A 26,310-nucleotide genomic window follows, 5' to 3' on the forward strand; every position below is an offset into this window, starting at 1 on the left:
AACATGGGTGACCAACCGCCTAGGAGAGTAGTAGCTGACTATGGTAGGCCGACAACGAATCCTCATTCAAGCATCACTTTACCGAACGGTGCCGCCGCTGGCAACTAGTCCATTCCTGCCCACGTCATGCAACTCATCAAAACCGCACTCCAATTCGAAGGGCTAGAGAGCGAAGACCCTTCAAATCACATCGACATGTTTGTTCAAATCTGCGAAACTTTCAATATCGGAAATATGAACGATGAAGCCATCTTTCTCCGTCTTTTTCCCTTCTCACTCACCGGCAAAGCCTACAAATGGCTTAAGTTACTACCTGCAGGATCCATCACCACTTGGGCGGGCCTTCAAGAGAAATTCATGACCAAATTCTTTCTGCCATTTAAATCCGCTCGACTCCGTGAGAAGATTTGTTCTTTCCGCATGAGGTCCGACGAGTCTTTCAGGGAAGTCTGGGAAAGATTCAAGGACCTCCTTCTTAGTTGTCCTCATCATGGTTTAGATAAGTGGATGCTCATCGAGAAATTCTACAATGGAGCCACTCAGCACGTGAGAGAGATGTTGAACCAAACTGCTAACGGGAACCTCCTTAAGAACAAAGATCCCGATGAGTGAGTCGTACTTTTTGATGATCTAGCAGTGAGTTATGAGGGGCACGGTGGCAGAAATTCTTCCACGTCATCGAGAGGAGTACTTCAGGTCGATTCGAACACTAGCATGTATGCGCAGATTGATGCTTTGAACAAACTCGTTAGAGATCTTACCGTTAAGAGCGTCGCGAAGTGTGAGGTTTGCCGAGGGGGTCACGACACCATTGACTGTCCTGTTAAGCCTGGTAGCAATCAGGAGGAGGTTGACTTCGACAACAACCCCTTGAGATATCAAAACCCCGCCTTTGGCGGGAACACTGGCGGGAGAAATCAGAATAACTATCGAGGGGGACAAGCCAGTGGCTACCAAGCCCAATACCAAAACCAGCGTCGAGAGAATCTATTTGGACAGGGGAGTTCAGGTCAGGAGAGTTCGGAACAAGCAGGGAGAGAGGAGAAGAAAGCCTCACTGGAGGAGATGATGGCTGAGCTGCTGAAGCGAGATGAGAGGAACCGAGTGACAAATGAGGCGAAATTTGCGGAACACGATGCTATGCTGAAAAACCAAGCCACGTCTCTAGCTAATCTTGAGCGTCACGTCGGAGAGATCGCCAGCCAGTTATCCGAGAGAGCACCAGGTTCACTATCGAGTAATACCGAGAAAATTCCGTGAGGGTTCGCCAAGGCAGTGACTACTAGGAGCTATGCTAGAAGAGAAAGAGAGGCTGGACCTTCGAGAGTTGTCACACCTGCGGTTGATGAAGAGGAGCAGCTGGACGAGGAGATCCAGATGGAGCCTCCTCCGGCCGAGGCACACCAGCAAACTATTCCAGCGAGTACAAAGCCGGCCGATATACCTTCATCATCATCAAACCCTCCTCTGAGAGTCTACAAACCCAAATTGCCTTATCCTGGGAGACTCCGATCGGATAGAGACGAGGAGCAAAACTCCAAGTTCCTTGAACTTCTCAAACAGCTTCACCTAAACATTTCTTTCCTTGAGGCACTCACTCAAATGCCCAAATATGCCAAATTCCTCAAGAACATTCTTTCCAATAAGTAGTTACTAGCTGAGGTCTCTTCTATTCCGTTAAGTGCTGGGTGCTCTGCAGTTTTGCCGAGCAAGTTGCCTGAAAAGATGGCCGATCCTGAGAGTTTCACAATTCCTTGCATCTTAGGTGACGATACGGTTCGACATGCTTTGGCCGACCTTGGGGCCAGCATCAATCTTATGCCGTATTATGTTTTTTCAGTAAGTTGGGTCTTGGTGAACCGAGGCCAACCCGAATGAGTATCCAACTTGCTGATCGTTCCATGAAATACCCGCGAAGGGTGGTCGAGAACATGCTTGTTCGTATCGACAAGTTCATCTTCCCGGTAGACTTTGTCATTCTGGATATGAATGAGGATGATAGTGTCCCGCTCATTTTAGGCGGACCATTCCTTGCCACCGCACAGGCATTGATCGACGTCCGTGAGGGAAAATTGATTCTGAAAGTTGGGGATTACAACGTCACCTTTGACGTAAGACAGTCGCTTAAGCACCTGTTGGTGCATTTTGTGACCGTCGCTATGCAATTCAGACCAGCGGAACGCCACAGGCGAAGTTAACACAACTTCGCCTTAGGCGAAGTTAGAACAACTTCGCCAACGGCGAAGTTGTAACAACTTCTGCCTTAGGCGAAGTTATCACAACTTCGCCATAGGCGAAGTTATGAACAACTTCGCCTACTGGCCCAAGCCCAAGCCCGAGAAGATGTTTTGTCTATATATATGTGTGTCTTGTTTAGGTTTTGTATCCAGAAACTAGAGTATTGTGTGTTACAGTATATTCGTCTAGAGAGAGACTGAGAGTGAGAGTCGTGTGGGACGACCCGAGGTAGAGCTCACCTCGGGTCGGCCGTCATTTGTTTACGAGTTTGGTATGTAATTCGTTTTGATTATTATATAAGAATCTGCAGATTTGTTTATCCCGTTCTTGTATTTGTTCGTGTACGTCTTTGTGTTCTTCATCTTGTACACCAATAAACGAGTCTAGGAGGATTCCGCACTCCTAGACCTCGTGCGGATCTCGTATCGATCGGCGACGCCCCCGGTGGGACCTACATCAACTCAGCCAGTTCACGTTCCAACTCAGTAATTCTTTTAGACTCACTCGCAACTGACTTAACTGACCTTGATGAATTACCCCGTCTTCGTCTTTCAGCTGCTGCTTCAGATTTCGAATCTTCACACATAAACTCTAGAAAATCCCAATCATCTTCCTCAGGCTGATTCAGCAACAGACCATTACACGAGGCCTTAAGATGCTTTTGGTACTCGTATGTCAACCCATCAACAAAACACTTTACCTGTTCCCACAGTTCGATTTGGTGATGTGGGCATTTCCTGATCATGTCTTTATACCTGGTAAAAGCTTCATGAAATAGCTCACTAGAGAACTGTGAAAAGTTTCGAATGTCTGAACGGGCCTCGGTAGTCTTCGACTGTAAATAAAACTCGTTTAGAAACACCTGCTGCATCTCGGCCCAATTTCTGATACTGTGCATCGGTAGTGAATTAAACTAGAGTTTTGCTTTGTCTTTAAGGGAAAACTGGAATAATCGCAACCGGACTTCATCCTGATCGAACGTACCATCACCAATAGACCCGCAAAAAGCCGAAAAATCGGTCAAGTGTGAATACGGGTCTTCCGAAGCCAACCCGTGAAAATGAGGAACGATGTTAATGTAAGATGGTCGGGACTTAAAAGTTTGCTGTCCCTGCACTCGTTCCTGTGGGACCAACGGGGATGCTCCATCCGAGATAGCCGGTCTGAACCGACTGTTAACACCGTGAACCGGAGCCATATAATTCCTCCTAAGCCCCCCCCCCCCACCGGGGTTTCCCAAACCGACCCGATTAAGAGAAATACCACAAACTCTCTCTGACCGTTCCACCTGATTCACCCTGTCTCAACCCCTTCCGTTTCTGTTAACTGGTTCAGCCTGTCTTCGATTAACCAACTCTTCTACCTCTTCACCCCGATTACCATAACCCACATCTTCATGCTCAAAACCTTCGTTCTCGGGCTCAACTGCCCGATTATTTCTAACCCATCTGTCTACCTCATTATCAATCTCCAAACCTTCGTTTCCATTATTATTTTCCCCTTCGTCTTCCTCTTCTGTCGGAACACTCGGTTGAAAATCATCGATATTTATCCGAACTCGGAGGTTGGGGTTATTATTTGGAGCGGATGGTCCGGCTCGGTCAAAGTTAAGGTTTAGGTTTCGTCTTGGGTTTTGGTTTCGGGTTCTAGAAGCACGAGCTGAGTGATTTTGGTCATTTTGGTTATTGAAGTCTGGTAGGTCAAGTATGTTGTCTGGGTGAAATGCGTTAGATTGTGGGAGTGGGTCTTGGTTTTGGTTATTGTTCTGGTTCTGGTTTTCGTGTTGGTTCTGGTATGCCATTTCTGAATTTCTGTTTTGTACTCGGTTCTGCCTAGCTAACCTCACTATTTCGGGCTCGTAAATTAACGGAGACTGTCGGCCCGAATGGCGGGTGTGCATAAACCTGTAATCTGCACAACTAAAACAACCTGCGTAAAATACAGAAAAATAAAATTTAAACTAAAAATTGAAAACAAAATTAAAACTAAAATTAAAATTAAAATTAAACACAAAAATCAAATAACACGAAAAACACTAAGCGCACCAACTCCCCGGAAACGGCGGCATTTTGATGACCGTCGTTTGAGTCAATCAAAAACCTAATTATTCTAAATAGTTAGAGCAAGTAGGGTATCGTATCACAAGGAGTATGTGGTCAATGTATTCGTGTAACAGATTTCTAATTATGAAGTGACTAGTTTTTAGTGGTGATCACACAAGCAATTAAAGTGAGTTTAGAGAACTAAGCAATGAACAAGTAAATGAATTTCAAATAGTTAACAAAGCAAATCACACACGGGAATTCAAGTAAGCAACCAACAGTATCTCATGCAACCTAACCGATTAATTATTAACGATTAACTGAAAACTGATCAATCAGACAAAACCTTAGACATCAACAATTACTTTACACACGACACTGGTTATAACACAGTCCTTGCCAGTGTGACTCAGTTAAGAGTAATTGTATGTTTTATCGTATTCAATCTAACCAAACAGTTATATGACTAATTATCTAGCCACTGGTAACAGATCGTTCAGACCAACGTAAACCTAAACCGACCGAACACACAAAAAAACCAAACATCAATAATCATATATCAATCATCAATAACAATACACAAGTATTCTTAAATCAGATGAGAAAAACTATAAAAGGTTACAAACTATACATCCCGGGTGCGATTCTAGGAGATTAGCCGAGCCGCGACATCATCAAATCGTCAATATAGATTATATGGATCATAGATATGGTCTTGACACGAGCTACAATGGTGAAATTGCCTATAGGAACTATTGGAAGTCGTCTCTCTTTTTCAAAAACGGAGTTAGGGTTCTCTAGCATGAAAAATATTATTTAACCCTAAATTTCCCATCTGAGCACCCCCTCGCGATACGCGAAGGGGTCTTCAATGGTCCATCGCGTATCGCGATGGACCAGGAAAGTCAACAAACATTTTAAACTCATAGCGATACGCTTGGGCCTTCAGCCAGCCCATCGTGTATCGCGATGGGCCGTGTCATCAGCAAACTCCATACTTTGTCTCGTTTCGTGTGCTGGACATCCCGGGTCTTCATACCCTGTCACCACAGGTCCAAATTATGCACTTTAACATCTGTGACCTAAAATCCAGTAATACATGTATGAAGTATCGAAAGTTCTAGAATAAACAGTTAAAACTAAACAATAAAATAACTAAAACATATACAAATTAACCGACCATCAGTCTACCCAAACTCAACGCCACCCACCCATCTGCAAGACCGGTACCTAACCATTTGTCTCAATCATATGCTTGACCTCACGCTTCAAGTCTACCATCATTGTGGTGACCCTAGCACATCCGTCATACTTTTAAAGGCCTAATTTGTTCCCTCTATGCAATACCTTACCCCGCATCCCTCATTTATTCTATTCGATTTTACAGTTTCAACACTTAGATTTTACAAAACTCGTCAAACTCGTATATATTTTCTTTTGCATATTTTCCTACATTTTATTTCTTTTACTAACACTTCTCGCCTAATCCCAAATCCTCAGTTATATTTAACTTTCAGCCAAATGGAGTTTTCTTTAAAAAGAATTTATTATCTCTATTATTATTATTATTATTATTATTATTAAAGTTATTAATATTATCATCTACTACTATTGTTATTGGTACCATCACCGTCATCATTATTATTATTATTATTACGGTAATTATCAATAGTATTATTCTTAAAATTATCATTATTATTATTATTATTGTTGTTGTTGTTGTTATTATTATTATTATTAGTAGTAGTAGTAGTAGTAGTATTATTTCTAGTATCCTCGTCACTACTATTAATATAACAATATTTAAAGTAAAATATTTGCTTCAAACAAGTTCAAGTCTTTTTGAAACTATTTTTCATTTAACAAGTCAAGTAACTTGACAATTATTTTTTATATTTTTTTTAATTTTTTTCCTATGTCATTGGCCAAAAGAAACATTTGTTTTTATGTTTAAAGTTTCATAAAACTTGCAAGTCTTAGCAATAGCTAAAAATCTTTTATCTAAATATAATAGAATAAATTTTATTTCACCGTGAAATTTATGAGCATCACGATTTACATCCGATTTTCGTAAATTAAAATATATGTTATATCCCTTCCTTTCTTTCCCCTTCGTTAACGCCAATGAGTTTCGGCTAAGGAATCATGGCACCACCTCCCACGTCAACCTCTCATACCCCAAATAAACCGACATTCGAGAAGACAAGCGTCGCAAACTACATTTTCTTTTTTTTTTAAACTTCTCCTTCACGTATATTTTTCGGACGTACCCAATGTGACTTTTATATCCACTTCTTTATAGTAGTGTTTACGAAATTTATTTCGATTGTTCATTGATCTTTGATCCATATTCGTTTGTATTTTACGAAACATGAATTCGTACATCATCCTTAGTCGCATTTTGTGAATCGGTTTACGTTTGTTACCTCGGAATCTATGACCAATTTCCCATCAACGTAACCGTTAAGTGGAAATTGGGACTATGAACATGTATGTGTACATAGTTACCTAATAGAAACCGTATTTTCATTTTATTTCTACATTTGGATATCTGTAACCGACTCTCTCTTAATAATTCGTTTACTTGAACCAGAACTGTGTCCCATGTACAGGCTGAGTTGTTATGTTTATTTTTTTACACAAATTGCTTTGTAAATTTTGTTCTCTTTCCACTCAAAGTTGTTATTTGAAGTAATTCGTTATTTTTGATCTCATACCAACGATTTATTTTAATTTCGAGGTTTCAATTACTTACTTTGATAAACTCAAGATTGCTATTAGAACTTTTCTTCCATAAACTTAATGGATTTTAATATTGTGATAATAGAATTTCGTTTATCCGTTTTATTTCAAATTATTAATTTAGATGTAATATTCACTTTATTTCATCTCAAAGTTATCGTTAATTGCGCTGCAATTCATTCAAAGATTTTCATTTGTTAAACATCATGATATTTTGATACTTAAAAGTTTCGTTTATCTATGCTATTCTCGAACCCAATGCGTTAACAAATTACATGTTCATATTTCGTTGGTCAAATGCTACGTTTACTTACCACGTTATTCTTGACCCATTATTTCAATTATATGCTACGACATTCATAATTATAAATGTTTCATCATTTAACTTCATTACCTCGTTTATTTCGTTTTCAACATCGTATACTTGGTTTAGACACGATGATCTTATTTACTTGATTTAGTGTTTTCGCAATGTCCTTGGCCTGAATGGTTTATCAATGTGTTTGTAATGTTTTTACCCTTTTTAATTCATTACTTTATTTCAATGTTTTATATGAAAATTTTATTTAATTATCTAAAGTTTATGGTCTAAACCCACACAATAGAGCAAGTTATATGGACCATCCGACGATAGAGGTAGTTATGGGTCGACACGTAATTATCAAAGTCCTCGCATGAAAAATATAATAAGTCCGGTTGTGTGAAATAACTCGGAACTTGGGATATTTTTTGGGAACGGGGCAAATAAAGTATGATAAAAGCATGGCGGATACGCCGCTGGACATCCTATACATAAGTGTCCTTGTCATATTTCCTATTTGTGGCGTTCTTTCGGGTCATTCAAAGATCGGCGTTATTCTATTTTAATATATAAAATTGTTAAAACTTCTAACAACTCTGTATATTAGTTATTCTCTTTTAATTTTACTTTTTTATTTTTATATTAATTTCGGGACGAAATTTCTAAAAGTTGTAAGTCCTGTAACATTCGTTACTTTACAAACCCGAAAACCCGACCCACTTTAAATTTTCGGTTTTTATATGTATTAATATAAATGTAATCCAAGTTTCGTTTTATGTAGTTATATGTTCGTCAACTGACTCATTTTGATGTTTCGATGTATTCGTATAATTCTTTTATTATATATATAATTATTGTTTATTTACTTTATAATACTTACGACATGTTATAGTCGTTATTCGTTGTTTATATATTTCGTATTGTTCAATAAAGAAACTCCAAGTTCAAACATGCATACTTAAATGAGCCACGAACTATCCCGGTATAATATGGAAATAATCCAAGTTATAAACTTTTATTAAGTGTATATAACATTCAAAGTCCAAGATTCAATTTATAAATGTATTTTAAATTCTATTTAAAAGAAATATGAAAGTTGAGGGGCTATTAGTGTAAATATGAATATAATAATAATAATAATAATAATAACAATAATAATAATAATAAAATCAGCCCAACCCATCTCCCTCCCCCCCCCCCGTACCATGTTTTTCCGGTTAGCCAGAATTCGGCGACCGCGAACTAACTCCGACGACCTTCAAACGCCTCTTTAACCCCCATTTGATCCGGTAAAACAATCCAAACGACTTCTCCGTTAATAATAAACACTAATACGTGATTAGTTTCGTCATTTATCAACCATTTAACGTGTATTAATTCGCTAACTCGCCGAAATTATAATGAACATTCAATAATGGTGCATTAACATCTATACGAACCAATTGTGACTATAAATAGTCTTCAAATCATCGTCTAGACTCATCCTAATCATCAACTTAAACTAATACACTCTCTAAGCCTCCTATTTTGTTCGTCAAAGTTTGGTCCGCCCACACCGCGGTTCTCAGTCAATTATTAACATTTACTAGTAATTTTTATATGCTTTTGAATCCTTGTAATCCGTCTAACAAAACCCCTAAACTTAATTGGGAAAACATGGAATGAATTGAACGAATTAAATCCTAGGGTTTTATGAAGAAGATGAACCAGTAACTTGTTTTATATTTTTTTTGTTTATGAGATCCTAACAAGCAAATGATCTGGTCCATCTGGTTAGTCCTTTAACATGCCAATCAGGGGATCCGGGTTCGAAACCGAGTCATAGCAGTTTCTTTTTGTTTTTGTTTTCTTTTATTTTTTTAAAACCTATCTTTTATTATTTGTTAACCAAATAAAATATATAAAAAATTATATAAATCAAATAAAATTATATTAAGTTAAATAAAAATAGTTATAATCAAGGTTGCAAAAGTCTCTAGGCGGACCCTAGGCGGTCGACTGGGGAGTTGGGAGTACTCGGCCTTAGTCGGTGAGTACTCGGCCTTAGTCGGAGAGTACTCGGGGATGGCTCACCGAGAACTCGGCCTACGAGGGGATTACTCGTTGAGTACTCGGCGCCTAGGCGCGATTTTTACAACCATGGTTATAATATATATCTATCATTTTGTCACCTAAAAACCAATCTTTCAAATAAAACAAATTAGTTTTAAACTCATTTAAATTATATATATTATGTTTCGTTCGTTAGACTTTATAATCCGTTAACACTTTCGTTTTCAAAATAAAATATATTGTTAAACACCAATATTTCCATAACCTTTATAATATTCAAACTTAGCATTAATCTTTTAAAAGTTTGCAAAGTAATAACCGAATTTCAAACGATTCCTTTGTTATTTTACTATTATGTTTTAGAATTGAAAGTTCGAAAAGTCATGATGATACATGAATGGTCGAATTTCAATTCGATTACCCTATTACTATATTCGTTTACTATTATGTTTTAGAATTGAAAAAAAAAACGAAAAGTCATGTTCATGAACACTTGATTTTCAATTCGATCACTATTTATTGTTAAGTTTAATACTTATTCCATATGATTATTCAATAATTTATGAGGTTTTCGTTTATTAAAAGGTGAAAACTCATGACGTTTCATGGGAATTCCAACTTTGATTTCAAATTTGTTTCATGCTATTTCTTTTCTTAATTGTTTTCATTGATGTATCTACTAGTCGTTTTCATACTTACGCCCCAAGTCATGCGAATTCTTCACGTTTCGTATCATGCCTCCTTGTTTTCCTAGTTGTTACACTCAACTCGCAAAATAACAATCCAAGTTATCAAGAAAATGGCCTCCGTGATGCCGATCACCCCCCGTATAAACGCACTCACGTTCATCGCTATAGTAAATTCAAATTCAAACCCAGCACCATTTTTGGAAATGCAAACTAAACCCAACCGAAAAGCCTCGCGCTGAAACACACTCTTTGTACAGTATATGTGAATCCCACCACTTTACTTCCCTGAAACGTTGATATACTTCAATCTGTGGTAGATTCGATTTCCACTATTGCTAAAGTCTACCCAAACTCAACACCCCCCATCCATCTGCAAGACCGGTACCTAACCATTTGTCTCAATCATATGCTTGACCTCACGCTTCAAGTCTACCATCATTGTGGTGACCCTAGCACATCCGTCATACTTTTAAAGGCCTAATTTGTTTTCGCTATGCAATACCTTACCCCGCATCCCTCGTTTATTCTATTCGATTTTACAGTTTCAACACTTAGATTTTACAAAACTCGTCAAACTCGTCTATATTTTCTTTTGCATATTTTCATACATTTTATTTCTTTTACTAACACCTCGCGCCTAATCCCAAGTCCTCAGTTATTTTCAACTTTCAATCAAATGGATTTTTCTTTAAAAAGAATTTATTATCTCTATTATTATTATTATTAAAGTTATTAATATTATCATCTACTACTATTGTTATTGGTACCATCACCGTTATCATCATCATTATTATTATTACGGTAATTATTAATAGTATTAGTCTTAAAATTATTATCATTATTATTATTATTATTATTATTATTATTATTATTATCACTACTATTAATATAACAATATTTAAAGTAAAATATTTACTTCAACCAAGTTCTGAGTCATTTTGAAACTATTTTTCATTCAACAAGTCAAGTAACTTGACAATTATTATTATTTTTTTTTTCTATGTCATTGGCCAAAAGAAACATTTGTTTTTACGTTTAAAGTTTCATAAAACTTGCAAGTCTTGGCGATAACTAAAAATCTTTTATCTAATTATAATATAATAAATTTTATTTTACCGTGAAATTTAAAAGCATCACGATTTGCAAGTGTTAGTGATATTTTAAAATTGCACAGACTATTTGATCATTTGGTTTTAATGGAGTTGTTTATGATACTTTTGTGAATTTAGGCTCATTTTGTTTGTATTGAATTGTCTATAATGCGTTTGTGAATTTAGTGTCCTGATGATGAACTAAATTGAAATTAATAAAATTAAAAGTAGTGAACTGATCCCAAAAAGGATTAATAGGGGGGGTGGTGAAGGTGAGTAGTCATGATGGTGGTCGAGGTGGGTGTCTGTTGAGGCCATGATTATATTGAGAAGAATGACGTGGCCGCGTCATTTTTCAAAAAACTACATCATAAGCATGTCACGTGTGTAAAAAATGGTCAGTGTCAGCTAGAAAACTTAAGGAGTTAGTCAGAATGAATTAAAACCGAAAAATGAAAGTAGTGGATAACAATTCTTAGTTGATAGCGTTTTCGTCCAAAGAATGAAAGTTAAGATTATTTAAATCCAACAACCAATTAGACTATAATAAATATAAATAAATGTGAGCTTTGCCATTAATGGTTGTTAAATAAATACTCATAGCGTGATTCATTCCAAATTTATGACAACACCAACCCTTCAATTTCACTGTTACCATCCTCACATCCTAAATCTAAATTCAAATATAAAAATAAAACTCAGGCGCTAAAACCAATCACCAAACCACATTTGAAATCAAATTCAACCCAACAAACCCTTTCTACCCTTTCTACAATTCGCCATTAAACCTTCAATTGCTCACTATGGGCTGTGTTTCATCACATCTACTCAACCAAGACGACGACTTCACCCAATCCAATTTCAGCCACCACATCGTCTCACTCACTTCCACCACTTACGGCCTATTAACCCTTGACCCATCACCCTCACCAACCACATTACCTCCCACACCCCCACGCCGGTTCACCCTAGCCTCACTCTTCAAATCCTCACTCTCTGAACCACCCACATTGACCGAACCACCACCTGAAATCATCGACTCGTTCGAACTCATGGCCGATCTTGAAAAATCTCAAGATAACCCAAACCCAGATCATAAAAACCCAATCTTCACCAAACCCATGATTCATAAACCGGATTTTCTAAACGGGTTTGAAGAAATTTGCCCACCAAAGGGGGAAAACAGGGTTGTGATCTATACGACGACGTTACGAGGGGTTCGGAAGACGTTTGAGGAGTGTAATGCGGTTCGGGCGGTTCTCGAGGGGTTCGGGGTGTTATTTATTGAGCGAGATGTTTCGATGGACCGGGGGTTTAAGGAAGAGCTTTGGGGGTTATTGAAAGGGAAAGATAAGCTTAAATTGGTCCCACCTAGGGTGTTTGTGAAGGGGAGATATGTCGGTGGGTTCGATGAGGTTTTGAAGATATTTGAAGACGGGTGTTTGGGTTGGCTGCTTGAAGGTTTGCCGAGATCAAAAGCAGGGTACGTGTGTGAGGTTTGTGGTGGTGCAAGGTTCTTGCCGTGTGTTGTTTGTAATGGGAGTTGTAAGGTTGTGAGGGTGTTGAGGAAAGGAAGTGATGGGAAGCAATTGGGGAAAAGTGTGAATGTGAGTGTGAAATGTAGGGATTGTAATGAGAATGGACTTGTTTGTTGTCCGGTTTGTAGTTGATGTTCTTTTGTTACTAGTTTGTATTTAGGTTGATAATCTATAAATAAAATCCATAGAGTATTTATGAATGGGTTTAGTCTAGTTGGGATGACAATCTAGCATAAGAATTCTTGTTCTTATTTGCAGAAATGTATGGAATCCTTTGTTTAGAGAGGAGGGGTTTATCATATTTTCTCGGTAGTCATGTCAGTCACATAAGCATTTTTCATCTTTTCCCTAATTTTTCCCAGATAGGAGGGTGTCGTCCCAATTTTTTATGTGGCTGCAAACAAATTGAGCCGCTCACAAGCAACTCAAGACTGGATCAATAGAGCTGAGCTTTATAGAGCTCAAACCTAGGTCTCAATTAAAGCTTGTTTAGTTATCGAGTTCGAGTATGTATGGAAAAACTGTTTAGGCTTGTCGAGCCTTCACGAGTTTTGTGTTTTTTGAAGTTTTATTTATTTTTGCAGTTTTATGTATTCATTTCACGTTGCACACTCGAGCTTAAGATGAGCATCGACTTGTTTAAGCCTTAAGGTACCGAACACAAACTCGGGCAGAGTATAGTCTTGTATAAGATTTTTCTTGAACTAGCTCAAGTCGATCTCGAGCTTCAACTTCTGTGTACAAGCCACGCTCTAGCTCAAAAACATAGGCTTCAATCGAGCCGTGTTCGAGACTCCGGAAAGCTTAATGAGTTGAGACCGAGTAGTGTAAGGCTTGGGCTTGACTCGACTCATTTGCACCCCTATTTTTTATAAAAACACGTCTAAAATAATAAATTTGTTCGTACAGTGAACCACGTCTGTTGAGTAGCTACTCATTTCGGTTTAACTTGTTTAAAAAGCCAACAATGTATTTTTATTTTTCTCAAAAACTACTTAGAAAAATTTTTCAAGGTAAACAACTTCTCCCTTCATTATTTTTTCATTATTAGTAAACCATCTTCATCACAAATTAAAATTTTAACATTCAAAAAACAACTTGTTTTAAAACACAGACTGTTTTGCAAAAGGTCCTTGAAACTAGTGGCGGGCTCAAAAAGTTTTTCCATGACTCCATGGGAACTTTTTGGGTATTCATATGTTTACGCTCGATATTTTGATTTATCGGTCCGGTTCATGTTGGGTCACATTTTTCTACACGTTACCACAAACAATTTAAAATCTAGCTTGCTTACATGGAACAAAACGAAATTTAAGACTAGAGTAACTTCAAACTTCTAGAGTTCTAGGTAAACGTCTTATTTTATGGAGCCCAACAGACCATCCTATCGAGGCCCACAAGAATCAAAACAATACCGGCCAAACATAAGCATTACGGGTCGTGCATACTTGGCCTTTTGGTCAAATGACATTAGGATAGTTGTTGAGACTTGAAATCTTATGGTGTAAGGGTGGTTTTCTGTCGGTGGTAAACTTCTTCCTTGATGATATTTCTGGGTGAGTCAGGTTTGAAACGTTAAAATCAATATGAACAGATGACATCCCTTCTCATTAAGGCTTACTTATGTATTGAAATTAGTTCCAAACGTTGTTAAAAGAGATGGGTCATAGATGGTCGAGTGGTGCAAGGAATATTCTGGAAGAAACTAAGAAGTGGAGATGTTGACCACTTTCATGACGGTTGGCACCATCATTCAAGCAACTAAGGCTCACCGTAGTGGGGGAGATAAATGCCCACAATTTTGGGCGATATTTAGTCCCAACACCCTCCCCCCCACGGCTATATGTGGGGCGACCGGGGGGGGGGGGGGGGGACGAGCTTTTGTCGCCGTGCTTTGTTTGAGAACATTATTATATTCTTTTGAGTGTAGCGCGCGCACACACACACCACTACACCCTTAAAACAAAAATATCTCTTTACTGGCTGGAAGCCATATGTCACAAATGGCCATATTTTTGTAGCCCCTCTACTACATAGTCTAAGACTAGTCCACATTGTCCTGTACGTTTTGCCAATAAGGCCATCCTCTATGGTGAGGGGCATTGATGCCTCTCCATAGTGCCACGTCAGCGCCACGTGGGCACTGGCGGCGTCAAAGCCCCACCCAAAGATGTCCCTCTATGGTGAGCGGGCATCAAAGCCCCTTTATTATTATTATTTTTTGTTTTATAAAACCAACAAATTTATTAAATACAATAATAATAAAAATCAAACTAAATTAAACTTAAAAACGTACAAATAAAAAAAACATAAAAATAAAAAACATAATAATTAAAAAATAAAAATAAAAAGCAAAAACAAAGAACTAATATTCGTCGTCTTCGTCCTCGTTTGCGTATTTTGCCATTATTCTTGCTTTTTTTTCCTTCAAAAACACCCGTGTGGGCCCATCTGGATGCGAGATATCCTTTGCGAGGAACATGAAATCCTTTTCTCATTGCCGCTCCTTGTTAACTTTCTTTATTTCTTCAAGCATTGCTTTGTATTCCGCATGCATCGCTTTTTTTCTTCATGCTTTACCTTGAGTTCATTTTTTTAGTGTTTTTTCACATCGGCAAACTCTTTAAGGGCAAGCTCCAAGTTGTCAAAACGCGTGCTCACATCGGAACTCATCGAGGATGTCGTTCTAGACGAAGATCCCCCCATCTCTAGCCGCCGCCTTGGCCTGTTCTCTTCCTACCTGATGTGGCAACTTATCTGGTTCATTAAAAAGAAAATCGGGATCAATCTCCTTTAAGTTAAATTGAGAACGAGCATCCGACCCGGCTTGAGACGGCGATTGATTGGCCGAAGTAGACGTTGTCTTTGACCATTTGGACGGTCGCGGTGAAGATGTTGGGATCAGATGCCTCTTTGGCGAGCTCGTGCATTTCCTCCAAATTTCCAACATACCGAAATCGTGACCATTACCGAAATTAGATGCCACTTTGACCGCTACCTTTATTGTTTGTAACGCGATTGTGAATTTTGGAGAAGTTGTTCTTTTTTTTAGCATTGCCTTCAATTTGTTGGAGACGGAATCATCCCCGCGGTAACGACCCCGACCCATTATATCAAAGAACTTAGTACGTATTTCTTCCCAAAATACCCGTGGTGTTTTACCGTCACCTACTATACATACAAAAGCTTAATATTAGTAAACAAAAAAACATGAAATATATATAAATAATTTTAAGATTTACCTTTAATTGAGTCTTCGGATGAGTCGATCCACGCTTGCGCCAACGCCGCTTCCTCATCATCTTCCAACTTTTTCTTTTAACCCTTTCGATAGTTGTTTCACCGACATCAACCTTCTTTTTATGACTTTGTTTGCGAGGAACTTGCAGTTCGTTTACTTGGGGTTCGGGAACTTGGGTTTGGGGTATTTGGGTTTGGGGTGTTTGGGTTGGCGGAGGCATAAACGGCATTGGCATTCGATACAATATATCGTTGGGAAACGGTTGCATGGTTGGAGGCATTGCGGGTCGATGTTGTTTGGCATAGAAAGAGTTATGAGGATCATGTTATTTGAGAGCACGCTAGCCCAAAACAATTGAGCCGGATCCCACGGGTTCGGGTTTGGGTTCAGGTTCGAGCTCGAGCTTGTGTTCGGGTTTAGGTTTGAGAAATGATCTATTGTAGAAAGTTGATAGAATTTTTTAGAGTGAAATTTGAGATTTATTTGAGTAAAAATTGGAAATATGGTTTGTATTATTAGAAAATAATTAAATTAATTTTTTTTAAGTTAACGTTAAAGTAGCCATTGAGAGGCGGACCCACATTCACACACAAAGGTGTCGATCGTTTGGACGCACTTTGGCTCCGCGCCCCACCACCAAGGGTGCCCTTTGGTGGTGTTATGCGCCCAAGGGTGCCCATTAAAGCCATCAAAGACGCCCCATAAGAGGTGGTCTAAAGTACACTTTATTTTCAGATATTTTCTTAAGCATTGGGACTCTTCCATGACGATTGACACCTTCACACCAACATGCACGCAACTAGGAGTAGTCCGCATATTCCTTATACTTTTGCTAATAAAGTTCATGATAGAGTTGTGGTTATTTTCAAATCTTTTCAAAAGCATTGTGATCTTTCCAAAAGTCATTATTTTTTTCTTCTTCATCTCTTTATCTTGATTCTTGGAGATCGGCCATCTCAAAGTAGGTCTAACACCATCCCTCGATCTTATTCTGTGATAGCTTCGGGTTTTCAATGCTTACTCTTGTTTTCTGGAAGGAAACAAAGTAAAGGCCAAAGAGAGTTCTCTTTATATTATTGGAGGACTATATTAAATAAGTTCAACTCGAAAGTCGAAACACTTTTTGGTTGCAGCCTGCTAAATACTTTTTAAAATGTAATAATCTACTTAATGACAACAAAAGAACTTAATAATATTTCCTTAATGGAAATTATCAGAATCAGACATGATCACCCAATACATCAAATATGGTTAGCATGAAGAATGATTCAGTTTAGTGGTCAAAGTAGTCATTCCTAATTTGTTATGACTGGATGTATTTGAGTTTAGTTACAAACACGCATAAATATGTAATGTCTACATATAAAACCCAAGGGAACAAACTAACAAGCATGTTGGCTCCTTAATTTTAAACATTAAACTTTGCTTGCCCGTGTATGTGTATGTGAACAACGCTATGCATTTTGTCATCTCAAGTTACATTTCAAATACACTACTTTTGGGTATCAATTAGGAATGACAAGGCGCTGGGTTTATGCATTATCAAACCCATACTTGGTTAGTAAAGCCCGTCCTAAACATGTCTGGTATAAAGTAAACCACGGGTTTCGGGTATTTCAGTCAGGTATACCTGGCTGAAAACCCGTCAAGTATTTATCAGGCTTTGAGAATTTAGAACTAGTGATTTTCATAAGCTAAATAATTATTAATCAATTACAAAACAAAATTATCATAAAATGTTCTCAATAACTAATCAATTACAACAATTATGTGTTATTAACAAGTTTTGCCGAATAAGTTTGCTTCATGTTTTATATATTACATCCAATTCTACAAAGTATATATTAAAAAGTTTTCCATCAAAAATAATTTTTTTTAGAATTATTATTTGTTGGGTGTAACTCGGGTATATGATCAGATAACCTCACATATTACAAATCATAGACCCATGCCACAACCGCAAAAAATTTCAAAGTAATCTCATACTCGTCCCATACCCTAAGAGACAGGTATTACCCACATCCCAAATGTTTCGGCTTTTGGATTTTTTCAACCAGGTTCATGTTTAATTGTCATCCCTAATATCAATATCTCATTCACCTTATTTTCATTATATCTTAGCTTGTGTGATTTCTCATTAAAAATAACACAAGCTATTAGACTGCTTTTATACGTATCATATAAAGGGTATTCAAATATAATTTTATTCTCTACACAAAGAGCCTTGCTATAAAATATAAATGCAGTTAATATACATTTGTATTCCATCATTTGTGGCATAGTGGTAAGAGGCTTGGGTCTTCAATAGAGATTCAAGTTCGATCCCCACTTATGTCAGTTGTGGTGGCTTATGACAGTATAGAATTTGAGCTAAGCCTTGTGAGGTTGTCAGCTTGAATCTCAAGCCCACTCGGGTTTTCGGCCCACCGTGTATTATGCCAGAGAGTTCTGCTTTTGTGGTGGCACAACAACAGTCAAGTGGAAGCCAACGGTATGGTTTCCTAAGGGATAGCCCAAGCCAAACTCTGAAAGCCAAGAGTGGGCACGCCTAAGACAATATTATTTGGCCCGGCCAAGTCGCCATTGAAAAAAAAAAAGTTAACATACATTTGTTTTCCCTAGTTTAAGTTAGTATCGGAGACAATTTTTTCCTAAACCCTAGCTACCGCTAGGTGAGTCGCGTCTGCAGTTCTAAACCCTAGTTGCCACGTAAAATATGCTATCACCCACAACATTAGTCCGCAATAGTTTTTAAAAAGCATAGTAACCACCCAAACTATTCACAAAAGCCGCTGAAAACCCTAATAGAATCTCGGGGTTTAGTGCTCTCCGATACACTAGCAAAACAAACTAACACTAGCCCCCATCTCATGTCGTGTCTAACAAGCCCGAATAAAAAGAACCCACTTTTTAAAATAATTGCTACTGATGTGCCCGCATGAACACATGGTCTTTAATACTAAAATGTTCATCTTTGACATTGTTTTTGCTGCAATTTGTTTAGAATATGTTAATAGTTGCTATGCATGAGTAATTACAGGCTAGGGCTTTAATTTGTTTAGAATATGCTAATAGTTGCTATGTATGAGTAATTACAGACCCCTAGACAAAATTGGAGGATTTTGAAGGGAAAACGCACTAGAAACGAAGATTGAAGAAGTAGGAAAAAATTCAAAGATGCCATGCACATTCTAAGAAGAACGGTCCGTGCTCTAATGAAAAAGTTACGTGGAGAAAAAGTCAACAAGTGGGCCATTAATGGAAATGTACGATACGTGCCCCTAAAAGCTTGCACGGACCGTACATAAGCGAAAACCTAGAAATCACATATTTAAGCGAATTTCCGGCTGTAAACAAGAAGAGGCACCTAGGTGATGACCTGACCTTAGGCTTTTGCGAATTCTATGGACGATTCCATAAGTAAATAAACCCAAAAACACATCAATCAGGGCGAGGAGCCTCAGAGTTGAAGATCTAATCATTGAGCTACTCATTCGCGTCTCCAACAAATTCGTTTCCTTACTTTCCAAGTAATGTGAAGCGTATGATTATGTTCTCTATTTGTGTTTTGTGTTTAAACCTTTCTATGGCCGGCTTATTGTCTTATAATAGCTGGTTAGACAATGAGAGTCAGTCAATTATGTTATGTAATGGATGTTTTGCTGTGATTATGTGATTAAATAATTTGTTATCATGAACTTACTTATGATGTGTATGATTGCATTGTCTGTATTGATCTCTTGATATGTTTGCGTGGATCGAATATGTATTTCAGTGAAGTTATATATATATATATATCGATTGTTGACCTGGGGTTTGAAACCTAACCCATAATAGATAAACAAACCAAGTAAATTGGTAAAATTTGTAAGCTACAGGCGGGAAAGATCCGAATAAAGGGATCACAAACTAGTTAGGGTTTTCTAATCAATCATTATCTGATCGTAAACTGCATGCTACCTTGTAAACTTAAGAGTCATTGATCCGTAGAAGGTATAGTTAAAGAACCCTAAGTTATAAGGAAATGGTATAAAAACTAGCTTCTTAATTTTGGTTGGTCTATGTGTGTCTATAGCATTGGTATTCCAAATTGATGTGATTAACTCTATTCAACTTTAGTCTTTTAGCACTTCTCATATGTTTTTAATAAAATACTCTTGAACAGTTTCATAGTGAATTCAATTCTAACGCGTTTCATAAACTAAGAGAATTCAAAAGTTTAACTTATCTCTAAATCGTCTGTGTTTTCATAAAGTTATAATTTAAGTTTATTTCAAGTCTTTTATGTCTTCATAATCTTTTATTATAAACAAAAATTAAAAAAATAGTTGAATTAGGATATAGGTTAAATAGATATGGCGTCAACAGTTTGATATATGGTATCATACAACTTTCACACTATATATACGATATGTACACTTGTCTGTTAGCGTGTTTTGTTTAGTTTTTGTTGGTCATTTTCCCTTTAAGTCTAGTATGTGCGTTATCTAAATTATATGTTACTATTCGAGCACATCATTATCACCTCAAGTCGGATCTCCTAACATCGCTAATCACTGCCCATGTACCACTCGTTGAAGTTAAATCTCAATGAGAAACAAAAGGCTGGCTAATCGATTTTTACCCCATGACTACAATTGTCGCCGTCTAGCACCACCCGCAACCGTTGACCGATTTTCAAACTCTAAAACAATTCAAAAACATAAAAAAGAAGGGAAAATATTCCAATGTTCCAATTCTTACATGTCATTTCTTGTCCTTGGTGACAGAGTCGACAAAATTTTTCAATGGGTTCAATGATATTAGTATTCTAATGTGTCACTCAGGTCGAATTTTTGGACCATGTTGGGTTGGGTCGGGTCACAATCCAAATAGAGAGAGAAAAATGGAGAAAAAAAGGTTCATAATGTGATAGCTTGTTGGTCCATACGGATCAAACAATCGAATTAAATGAACTTATCAAACAAACGAACACGAGAAATTGAGGTGACAATCCTCGACTCTTTTCATATATCAAACGAACTTCACGAACTTATCAAACGTACATGGAGATGAGACACCTCGACTCTCTCTTAACTCTCTCTCAACTCTCACCAATAAAACTAATAAACTAGACCCTATTTATAGACCTATTAAACTTTTTCTTCAAGACATACCTTTCCTAAACATACTACAATTCAAATAACTAAATTATAACTTAACAAAATAAACCTTTAACTTTATTAATAATTCAAGATTAATCCTTCATTCACCCCCTTAATCTTGAATTATTCATCTTTTTACTTTTATTTCTTCTTTTCAACTGACTATAACATACTTGCTTCACTGATTCTTCGAACTTAGCATTCGTTCCCAGTGCTTAATTTTGAAGCCATGTTGTTATTTTCTTTCTCAACTTGCTTCTTCTCATCAACTCGTTCTTTATCAATACTTTCGCGAACTCAAAATAAATCATTCGGGATCGTTCCAAACCGAATATCCTTCATTTTCATAATCGGTTTCCCATCATAACTTTCTTTTCAACTTCAAAGTTATTAGGATTACAACATACCTGAAGCTTGATGTTGTACGTCTTATTTAGATTTCTCTGAGCCTTCATCAACAATATTTCTTTTGAATCATATAGCCTCAATATCCCATTGGCTATTTCAATCTTACATCCTTCTTCATCCAACTTTCCCAAATTAAGAAGATTGGTCTTCAACTTAGGGATATAGAAAACATCACAAAACGTTTTCTTTTCACCAGTCTTACTTACCACAGTCACATTACCTTTACCTTTGATTTCGATCTCGGATCCATCACCAAACTTCACTTGACCCCGAAACTCCTTCATCCAAGGTAGTAAAAAACTCTTTCTTTCCTGACATATGATGACTTGCACCATTATTTAAGTATCACATACCTTCATTCTTTTCATCCTTTTCAAACACACCAGAGATAACCATTTCTTCATTCAAACTTACTTTCTTTATTGAACAAACTGCCATGAACAAAGAGGGATCAATATCATCTTCTTTCTTTGTCAAATTCACTTCATCATTCCCTTTGCTTGGTTCCTTACATTCATTCAAGTAGTGCCCAATCTTATCACAGTTGTAGCACGTTACATACATCCTTCTATCTTCCCATTCTTTAGAGTTTTTTTTACGGTATTCACCCCGTTCATCATTCTTAGGTTCACCATTCCATCTTTGGTTCCCTCTTCCTCTTCCATTGTATCTTCCACGGCCTCTACCATGTCCTCGGTAGTTTTCAACTTTCTTTTTTGTTTGGGTGAACATGAGCTGACTTTGGGATGAACTTCCATTCATATTCTTGAACTTGTTTCTTTCTTCATATGCCTTTAAACGTCCAACCACATCTTCAAACGCCATTGTTTTGATGTCTGCGAGCAGCTCCATCGAAGAAACAACAAGTAAATATTTATTCGGCATAGAGTTCAAGAACTTTCTTACCAAAACCTCTTCTTCAAGTACCGCTCCCAAGCTCTTGTATTTTGATTGTACACCAACCAACTTCGCTGTATAATCATCAATACTTCCTGTCTCCCCCATCTTCAATGCATTTAACTCGGTTCTTAGCATTTGAACACGAGCTTTTTGAGTTCTTTCTGCACCAAGATAACGAACTCTTAAAGCTTTCCAAACATCTTTCGGTTCCGAATACTTGGTCATCTGAAGCATCACATCTTCAGGTAGGGTTTAAAAGATAACATCCAAGGCCATAAACTTCATTCTTTCTTCAATTCCCGCACCCTTTTCTTTATCAATCGCATCGTTCAAACCGTTCGCACCCAAAATAATTTTCACCATAACCGACCATGACGCATACCACTCCACCTTTAAAATTTTTTTTATATTCTGTATGATTTTTATTGGTTTCATATTTGAAAACTCCATGAGTTTGTTTCGCTTTTCGATACGATAGGTAAAATACAAATCGAAAAAGTGAACGGGTTCATTTGAACCTAAATCTAGCATCATAAAAGCTAATTAATATCCGTAAATAATCATCAATTATAATTGGTAGACAGTCATTCCCCCTTGTGAATTCCATAGAGGTGGTAGTTTTGGTGACTGGTGGGCTTCTTCTCTAAACTGTAAAAGCTATGTAATCACACTCAAATGACAATATCTAAACACACATGCAACCTTTTTCTAATCAACAAACATTTATGCTTGTTAAAGTTCCATCATTACAAGCCTGTAGGACCAGGCCTCAACAAATTTGCATGTGATAAACCTTCAATGATCTTAATATCCCTTCTTTCAATCCTGATTTGAAGTATCACCTGGTAAATTATTATGGATATTCAACGATTTGAAACCATAGTTGTCGTGTGTATATATATTCTAGTGCCAATTTAATTTTTTTTTTGTTCACGTTATCTACACATGTGTAGCTCCATTGAGACATTGTTCATTATAAAGATGTGTAAACTCACTTTTGCATGAAATTGGCTATCTTGGTGCCTAGAGGTACCCAAGTGGACTATATATGTATCGAAATCCTATTGGTTATGTTGGTTGTGTTTTTTATTACCTATTAATTTTAAGAGTTTTGGTTCAAAAATGTCTATTATAGGAATTTCCCCCCTTGGTAGCATCCTACAAAATTGATATATATGCTTGAATTTGCTTTTACTACTGTATATCGAATCACCTCACCTATTCCGGTAACTATTCTTTTTAAGATCATTGCTTAACTGTAAAGTTTATGATATTATTGGTTGCATTTTTTTTTGTAATATGAAAAGGTGTTGTAGCTTTCAGTCTCTCAACGTACCAACTTTTCGACAGTTACATTCATGCATTATCTAGTTGTTTAGTCGGTTGGACCATCATACTCATCTTCTATCACTTTTTCAAATGGGACCGATCAATCTAATTAACACAGTCAACTGAATAGTTTATTACTTTATTATAAATACATATATATCATGCATATCATCAACCATTTATATCTATATATATGTTAAATTGTTAATATGATTACTGCTTAGTTCATACACACGGACAAGTTCTCAAAAGGCCACCTTTGGCATGCATATAATTAAGCCATGAGTATGATGATAATCCACACATATAGACATGTATAAGTATATATACATAAACATACAAGCGTAGAAATGGAGTAGGATAGAAAAGAAACGTGTTTGCGTTTTACAAACAACGTCCAACAGTTAACATCACAAAAGTTGACCAAATTGAACAACACAAACGAGTTAGTGATGGTGACTACCCTAAACAAGAAGGTAATGTCATATTCTTTTATATCTTCACAAACATATTGATATTATATTGAATGATACGTCATGATTATATATTTTTTAAAATAATATAAGACTTAACTTCAAATAAAACATTCAACTAAGCAAAGAGTATCCGAGAGGAGATGTTTTTGCTATATATATGTATACATCAATCACAATACAATGATAATTGACATCAAGATCAACGACCTACCTAAATAAACACACTATATTCAAGCCACTTTCTACTTATTTTTATACGTCCATATATAAGGGATTACTTCATATGTGTTTTCCATAAATTAATGTTTAAACTTTCAGGTAAATGTGGACTATACCGATAAGTGGCAAAATGGATTCGGAGACGATGTCTGTGAGGAAGGTTGTGCGAAGCTCCAAAAATCTATCGTTGATGCTGACTGTGGCGGTTCTTGATCATCATGGTCAAGTGGGAAACATATGTCTTCGTTTGGTTCGTCGTAGCAACCATACTGTCGAGATGGCGGCTGGCCATTGAGCTGGGAGGCCACAAGTCGATCGACATCAGCCCAACTGTCCAGATGTTCATGATCTCTAGACGGTCCGAGTCTTGGCATGTGTAGGAATCTGTCGTTGATCGGGTTCATGACTTGTTGCATGTTATTGTCAAGTGAATGAGTTTCTTTCTTGCAGGATATATCATTTATGTACGCTAGAAATTGATGAACACTTCCATCTTTCTTTAAAGATTGCATTTGAGCTATTGAATCGACCGATTTATGGTAGTTTTTCTTTTTAAAAACACGGCATACGACCCAGCCATCTTCTTGAGTCGTGTCACATGAGTTTAAAGCCTAAATCAAGAAAAAGTTTGTAGCTTTTGTTTACAAAATGTGGTTTTGAAGGTAAAACAATTAAATTTTTATGACAATAACTTACATAAGTATAATCTTGAGTGGTAATTGTGTTGTCATCTAGCCTGTATTCATGCATTATCCAATCTGACTTTTGTCCATGGGGTGCTCTTCCTTTATAGAAAACAAGTGTTTTCCTCATACCTATTCTTCTCAAGCTACTACGAATGACCTTATCTCGACCCGTGGCTTTCCAAAAACCTGCAGCAGTCGCGCGGTTTGTACGTGTCCCTGTCGGGTATTTCTTATCTTTATGGCTAAAGAAGTACCAATCGTTTTGTGGGGTTGATCCGATTCTGCATTTTTCTATTAAAACACACGCGAATAAACAATCAAACATATAACCTTTTGTATTAGCGGTTGGTTTAGGATTCAACTAAGTATTTTAGGTGATTTTTGGAAGTTTTGAGTCTGTAGGCAGTTCACTTCCCCTGCAAACGAACTCGACAAGTGTGCTTGGGTGGCAAACGAACTTCACAGAGTTCGATGTAAGCAAAGGATGAATTACTGTCTAAAAATAATCAGTTGAATCCTAAAGCTCCTTCTAATCCAAAAATTTTGTCAAACATATGTAAACATGTATAGAGTTATCATGCAAAATGAATGAACAATCACCTTGAATGTCCCATGGTTCAAGCTTGTTAAGATTGATTTCACGAATAACATCAAGATCAATCTTTTCATATGAAACTTTCTTTCGTAAGTAGTAACGTAGAAGCTCTTCTTCCGTAGGGTGGAACCGAAACCCTGGTGGCACCTTAGATTGACCATTTACGTTCACCAATAAACTCATTTCTTCTTTAGACATCTCAAAGGCGAGAGAGAGAGAGAGAGAGAGAGAGAGAGAGAGTGAAGACAGAAAAACAACAAGGACATGATGATAATTTATATGGGATTATAAATGCGTAATTATGAATCAATGTGTATGAATACACCTTATCAGAATGTAGTTAGCAAAAGAAGACATGAAAATGGAATAGAAGGTTCATAATGATGCACCAGACTTATATTGTTGGGTCACGGGGTTTTGAAAACTACTTACTACCCACTGATCTAACACAAGGACATGAAATTTTTGTCCAAATTAAAAAGTAGGTAGGGGGGTAGGGATGCATACCATGGCTAAGTGAATGTGGAGCCACCTCTCAAATATATATCTAGCCATATCCAAAAACGAATATTATAGTTCAAATGATATCACAGTTTATTAGTGTGGTTCGAAATGAAAT

General features: G+C 37.1%; 2 protein-coding genes and 1 non-coding gene across 3 annotated transcripts; 1 reads left to right on the forward strand and 2 right to left on the reverse strand.

Moving 5' to 3' along the window:
* Nucleotides 1-390: 390 nt before the first annotated feature.
* Nucleotides 391-497, reverse strand: LOC143624564 (small nucleolar RNA R71). Its single transcript, XR_013152142.1, has one exon. It is a non-coding gene; the product is annotated as a small nucleolar RNA R71 (small nucleolar RNA).
* Nucleotides 498-11,952: 11,455 nt separating this feature from the next.
* LOC143623758 (uncharacterized protein At3g28850-like) lies at nt 11,953-12,885 on the forward strand. Its single transcript, XM_077094606.1, has one exon. The coding sequence runs from the start codon at nt 11,959-11,961 to the stop codon at nt 12,823-12,825; it is 867 nt and encodes a 288-aa protein (XP_076950721.1). The 5' UTR covers nt 11,953-11,958; the 3' UTR covers nt 12,826-12,885.
* An 11,497-nt stretch (nt 12,886-24,382) lies between these two features.
* On the reverse strand, nt 24,383-25,904 carry LOC143623767 (NAC domain-containing protein 43-like). Its single transcript, XM_077094615.1, has 3 exons — nt 25,697-25,904; nt 25,107-25,387; nt 24,383-25,021 (listed from the first exon to the last, which is right to left on the reverse strand). Exons 1-3 carry the CDS (start codon nt 25,887-25,889, stop codon nt 24,521-24,523), a joined length of 975 nt encoding a protein of 324 aa, XP_076950730.1. The 5' UTR covers nt 25,890-25,904; the 3' UTR covers nt 24,383-24,520.
* Nucleotides 25,905-26,310: the final 406 nt, after the last annotated feature.

The sequence above is a fragment of the Bidens hawaiensis genome, unplaced genomic scaffold (genome assembly GCF_021521415.1).
Source record: "Bidens hawaiensis isolate Kalapana, Puna unplaced genomic scaffold, B.hawaiensis_p1.1 tig00000369_1, whole genome shotgun sequence".
In the NCBI taxonomy this organism is placed as follows: Eukaryota; Viridiplantae; Streptophyta; class Magnoliopsida; order Asterales; family Asteraceae; genus Bidens; species Bidens hawaiensis.